Source organism: Harpia harpyja, chromosome 15, assembly GCF_026419915.1.
Source record: "Harpia harpyja isolate bHarHar1 chromosome 15, bHarHar1 primary haplotype, whole genome shotgun sequence".
NCBI lineage: Eukaryota > Metazoa > Chordata > Aves > Accipitriformes > Accipitridae > Harpia > Harpia harpyja.
The window spans coordinates 28,108,307-28,114,660 of NC_068954.1; the positions used below are offsets into that span (position 1 = coordinate 28,108,307).

At 43.4% G+C, this 6,354-nt stretch overlaps 1 protein-coding gene across 12 annotated transcripts in view; it reads right to left on the reverse strand.

The window, feature by feature from the left end:
• Window positions 1-6,354, reverse strand: part of DST (dystonin) — a 316,607-nt gene that overhangs the window by 274,303 nt on the left and 35,950 nt on the right. For 5 of the 12 annotated variants that reach the window (XM_052809215.1, XM_052809213.1, XM_052809212.1 and 2 more), the window contains exon 1: window positions 5,614-5,736. The exons of the other annotated variants lie outside the window; for them this stretch is intronic. In XM_052809215.1, the coding sequence (XP_052665175.1) occupies window positions 5,614-5,704 (91 nt within the window). In that variant the 5' untranslated portion in view covers window positions 5,705-5,736. Of the gene's footprint in view, window positions 1-5,613; window positions 5,737-6,354 lie in introns of those variants that run through there. 12 annotated transcript variants of the gene reach the window in all.

The window sequence follows — 6,354 nt, forward strand, 5'->3', positions numbered from 1 at the left end:
AAAAAAAGAATGCAAATCTGGTTTTCCAGCAAAGTATCACTAGAGATCAGCAAACCAGATCACAGCAAACAATTAAAAACACCTCAACCAAAAGCATAAACTGAGCCAAAACAAGCCTTTTAACACAATGATGACTGAAGTTTATCTTTCTCCGCCCCCCCCCCATACTTCACCACCTCCTGGTTTTGGCCATAAAGAACGAATTATGGAATATTTCTGCGAGCTCTATTTAAAAGATATTGCTGACTCAGTGGGAATTGGGAAGTACCAGAAAAGCAACGAAACAAGACCTTTGATCTCTGCCCCAGTTCACGTACCAAAGATATCTGAATTAATGGCCAAATTCTGCCCGCCTTAGTCATCCAGACAGGTATCTTTTAAAGCCATAGAGATGCAGCCACAGTTTATGTATCCCATCAAACTCAGCTTCAGAAACTGCTACCCAAATCTTCAGGCCTTTACACAGACAAAACCTGGCTGAATTCACTAACGTTCAGGTCCTCATTATTTTATTCCAACAAAATTAAGACCTCTTCAACTTAGCTGAAGCGAAGTACTCACATAAGTCAAATCTGCAAGATCTGGTTCATACTTAGGATGACATGCACTCAAAAAAAAAAATCCCATCTCCAAGCAATTTGAAAGTGAGAACTTTCTGCTTAAAGAAGGAATGCTGAAACAGAGGAAAACTGCAGGTTTTACATGGCCCAAGGAGTCCCATTAATTTTGTCTGACTTCATGCAGCACAAATGCCATTACGTTTCCATCCCTAATCAAAGGCACTTTCTGTTGGCTAAAATCCTTCATTCCCAGGAAGCTAACTTGCTGTAGGAAATGTGCTAGGAACAGGGAAACAACAATGTTGTCATGCTGATGACTTGCACAGTGGCAAAGAAAGGATTAGGTGACATGCAGCTGGACAATCCACATGTACCCTCCGCTAGTCAGCAGAAAAACCTGTCCTATTTGAACAAAAAAAGCCATCAACTCCAGGACTAGATACCGCCAGCACCTGAAGAGAGGTGGAATAAAACCATCCAAGGTAGAAATTCCTTATACACACTGCAAGACTAACACTTATATTCCAGGAGTTTTTGTTATGCCAAAGGAGAAGGAAAATAAATTAAAAGCATCTAATCAATTACTCAATCCAGTATTTCTTTCTGAGTTCAGATCAGAAGCCCTGAAGCAGAAGATCTGATTAGTTCACAGCCAAGAGCCCAGAAGAGCAAGATTTCTGCAGGCTATAAATTCAGGGCCCTGAGTTCACAGCACAAAAAAGGAAATTCACAGATTCCAGAGCCAGGAGCATCTGCCACAGCCCCTTCTGTCTTTGCTCTATGAAGCCATCTCTGAAGAAGAATATCCCTGGACTAAGTCTGATACCAAACACAATTAGGAGCCTCCAAATTCCTAAAATGCAGCAGCAGCTTCATTTTCAGATGTACAAAACCCATTCTGAGCAAATGGTCCCTTCCTGAAGTCAGCTCAAGGGAGCTGGATGACAGGCATCTATTTTGTTTAATCTTAATTCAAAAAGTGTACCCCAATGTCAGAACAGCTTTACTTGATGCTACCCTCAATCAATCATTAGAACAAATTACATTACCGCTGAACCCTACACAGGCAACAAAATGCATCAGATGACCTGCTAGCTCTCGTCCACCTCCAGCGTCTTTGTTCTCAGAATACAGAAACAGAACTTTTACCATGCTTCAGCTGACTGTGTAGTATTATAGATCTTTTTAAAGCAAGACAGAAACACCAATAGTGAAACAGAATGTATCGAAGTTTAAACAACCCAACATGAGTTTTGCTATCCCCAGTCCCAGACTTGCCCCTCCTTCCTACAGGGACAGAGGCTATGCAGCAAGCCCGAAGTACCCTAAGGAAGCAGTAATCACGCATCCAATCCAAAGAAAACATTTATGTGATGCCTTTCCTAACGCTGACAGCAGTTTAGTCAAGTCGCTGAACTGCAAGGCTGTATTTTTTATGGGCGGTTACATCAAGCTGAATTTTCCAATAGATTTTTCCTATAGAGCCAAAATCTACAGCATTAAAAGGTCTGCACAGGCCAGATAACCCTATATATGTTAAACTTTTATAGCTTACATGATTGTAAGAACATTCTTGAATAACTGTGATTTATTCCATACTTAACTTTAAGAATTAGCTCCTTTTCAGAGACAGCAATCATGCAGTCATTAACAGATGTGCCCATTTCTATAATGATGTCAAAGGGAGGCAACTTTGTTAATAATTGTCCAAAATCTTGCAGGAAAAGAAGGTTGTTACAATTGATATTTAAATAAACGTTTACTACCTAAACTGAAAAATACAAAAACATTTTACCTAGAATGAACTATACAATTTCAAAGGGACCATGTATGTAAGTCTTGATTCTTGATGTATTACTTAAGATTTATACCAGAGCAAATCTAATGAATGCACTGCAGTTAAAGCTTAAAATGGTCACTTTCAAACATTTAATACTCAAACAATGTTGGTATGGAACAATGCATACCTATGCCATCTGATAGAGATGACATTTAATATTTTAAAAATTAAAGGTATATGAAATACTGTTGGACATTTTCTTATTTATCAAGAAGGCTACAGCTAACAATAATTTTATTATTTTTTGTTCCCAGGCAATGGTGAGATAAAAAAATTAGTCTTGCTGCTTTGTAAGTTAAGTTCTTTACAACCTCCTAGAGAACTCAAATACAGTTTTTGAGCTGAAGTTGAACTGTTAGTTACATTAACAAATATTTGTACGATTTCTCATCTTCCTATTCAGTGACAAACAAGATGTGAAATACACCAAATGTTTCAGATAAAATATACTAGACATTTTATTGCCACTATCACAATAAAGGCTTTGCCTTTGAATTCTTGGAGGTACTACTAACAAAGAAGCATTTTTCCCCCCTAAATAAGTAGCTTGATTCAACATGATTTCTAAATCATCTGAGATAACGTGACTTCTTCTCCTCCACCAAAATGCTTTAGAAATACTGCCAATGTATTACTACATAAATCAAGAAAAAAAATACGATGGCCAGCAACTGACCTGACCAGGAATCACAAAACAGCACTCTCCTCCCATAGCAAACAGCTCTTCTGTGCCATCTCAGATTTAGCAAACAGTTGCCTAATTATTTACTGTCACAGCCAGACACACGGTCAGCAGACAGAATCTGGAGACGTACAAATACCCTGGTTTCAACTGTTAAAGCAACAAGGTACTTGGTATTGCACAGTCTTCAAGATCCGCAGCATACTTTGGCTGCCGAAATGGATGAAGGGTAAAATTTCACTTTTCTATACATTTAAAAAGGACCGCTTTTCTCTTCCCGAATCGAACTGTCCGAACGTCTTTATGACACAGCTTCATACAATCCCAAGCCCTCTAAGACAGGCAATGAATTTTGTACAGCTGACTCTGCTAGTTACAATACTCAACAGCTGAGGCATAGATAATTTGGCACCCTGATAATGCCCTAGATGAATATGAGAGCATTCTGCGGACTGTAAAAAAAGAACTATTAGCATTAAAATTATGGATTAAACCTCATCTTAAAAATATAAAGTTAACATGGTTTGCATTTGATTAAGGCGGTGTTTACAAAACTGAAAAATTCAGAAAAATGGCACTCCCTCTTCAAAGCCTATATTGTAGCAATTCTTTTCTGATTAGATCAGCTCCCATAGCAAGTCATCAGAACAACAATCGCTGTAGTGAAGTCATACTACTGAGACTCGGATGGGAAATCATGACCAGCTTGGAAACACATTTTTAAAAATAATGTGTTTTCCAGCTTTCCAATATATCTTAATTAAAACAAGTTCAAATCTTTACCTTTGCTCCCAATGGCTGAATAAAGTATATCTCAAGCAGCAAAACACAGCATACCAATATACTGAATATGACACTACAAACTAAAACAAAGGAAACTGGATCCTTCTGAATAATTTCAGGATTTGGCCGTCACTGAAAATAGCATCTGAATGGACCCAGCGTTACCCCCACAATATGATATACTCAAATATTTCCAGAATGTGCTTTATTTTTAATAGAGATGTGAATTAGTTTTACGAGTTTATTTTAATTAAAATCCCTTTGACCCCCAACACTTAAAAAACAAATCTTTCGGTCCTTTTCCTGATAAACCTCTCACTGAAATAGGGGAGATTAGGCCTAATATCTTTCCAAGGTTTTTAAGCAAGTAGACAAACTGGTATGAAATGAACCTCATTAAACCTGACTCTAGCAGCAAATCAAAGGTAATCTAAAGCAGAATAGCAGTGCTTTGGATTAGAACAAGAACAGAAAAACAAGTTTTCTTAGTGTTTCTTCATTGACAAAGTAAACAGTCTACTTGCTTTAAAATTTTGCAAAAATCAGTTCAGCAACACATAAAGTAATTGATGACTCAAAAAAACAGAAGAGAGATGTACTTTTGAAGATGATGTATTACAAACTGTAATTATTTCTCAACTAAAATGCAGTAATGCATTCAGTACAGAAATAGCGCACATGCTCCATAGCTGCATTGACACAATGGGCAACAGACACAAAGGAATCATTAGTCAATACTGTTAATGACACATGAACTCCCAAGTGACACAGGTATAAAGTAGACTCAGACCTGACAAGCTCTCATGTCAAAACAACCATCTGTAGAGGGTTTATTTTTCAAAATATTACCACTAACAACCTGGATTAAAAAAAAAAAATCAACTATCCGTATCTTCAAATCAAGCTGTCTTAAACTATGCCACTCCCATTCCCATCAGTGGAAACTATTTAACCAAAATCTTTAGAACCGACTGGAAACATACAGCTGAAAAATTTCAGACATAAAATCTAACCTCTCTCTTCCCCAAACATTACAAAAGCACTGCAAATGTCAGCATATGCTGTGGCATGCTGTAAAAACTTTCTGGGATGAAGATTCAATCTGAACAGTTAACCCTACCTCTTTTTCACTTGAATTAGAATCAGAGCTGTAACACTTTTAATAAGCATTTTCAGATTTAGTGTTAGCAGATGTACTGAAAAAGAGAGTAATGAATCATGTCTCCCAAACCATCTCTTCCATCCCGATTAATTTAAGAAAGCAACATAACTTACATTTCTAGCAAGATAAATCTAGCTATAAAGGCCTTTTTCCTGTACTTTTCTGTATTCGATGAAAAAGCTCAGGTGCTACACGAACGAAGACCATTCTTTGCCCGACCGCAGAAAAACAAAATAAAAAGGTCAAAATAAGCTGAAGCTTTAAATACAAATGCACATCGAGACGTAAATCAACCTGTCCGCGTTTCACACGAAAAGAGATTTTGAACCACAAGAGAGTGCGTTTCACCCGCTGGTGATAAGAGGCGGCATTTTTATTTATCGCGGAAGCCGCCGACGTCCGTTCCCCGCAGAGAGACACCACGCAGGGACCCGGGGCCATCCGTCTCCCCTCACGCCGGCGGCGGGGACGGGCGTACCTCGCCGCCCCCGCCGCCCCCCGCGTCCGTCCGCAGCCGCCACGCCCGACGGGGCAAGCGGCAGCCTGAGCGGGTGCGGCGGCCCCGCTGCGGGGAGGGCCGCCCTACCTTTGTATCTCTCCAAGACATCTTCGTAGGCTTGCAGGTACTCCTGCTCCTCTGCGTAGAAGTACGCGCCGGGGGAGAGGTAGCCAGCCATGGCCGGGGGCTATCCCTACCCGCTTCCCTGCGCGGCTCCGAGCAGCCACAGCCTCGGGGACGGCACAAGATAAAAAAACCCAGCCGCTAGCGGGAGGGAGGGCGCGGGGGAGGGCGCTGCCAGCCCGGCCGAGGAAACGCCCCCGCCGGCCGCTCAGGTTTCGGCAGCCGCCCCTCGGAGCGCAAAGGGGGGCGGCCCCAGCCCGGCGGCGGCCACCGCCTCCCCGCCGCAGCCCCCCCCCCACCTCCCCCCGGCTCCAGCCCCATCGCCGAGGCACCGCCTGCGGGACCGGCGAGGTCTGCCTCCGCGGCTCGGGCCCTGAGCCGCCTGACCCGCCCACCCTCGTGTTTCTGCTCCGGCCTCCCCCCAGGATGAGGAGGGTGGCGGCCGCCGGCGAGGGGACGTGACGCCGGCGGGACAGACGGAGCCGGCTGGGGGCATGGTCGCCCTGCGGCGCTGGCGCTGAGGGGCCGCAGCGCGGCGGACACCGCCGGGGGACCGCGGGCAGGGGCCCCGCGAGCAGCCCCCGGCACTGGCAACCGGCCGGTGTAACTACCGCTACCGCAGCGGCGGGGCAGGGGCGGGGGCAGGCGCAGCCCCGGCCCCAGCCCCGCCGCAGGTGTCCCCACGCGCCTGCGCCCCGCGGGCCG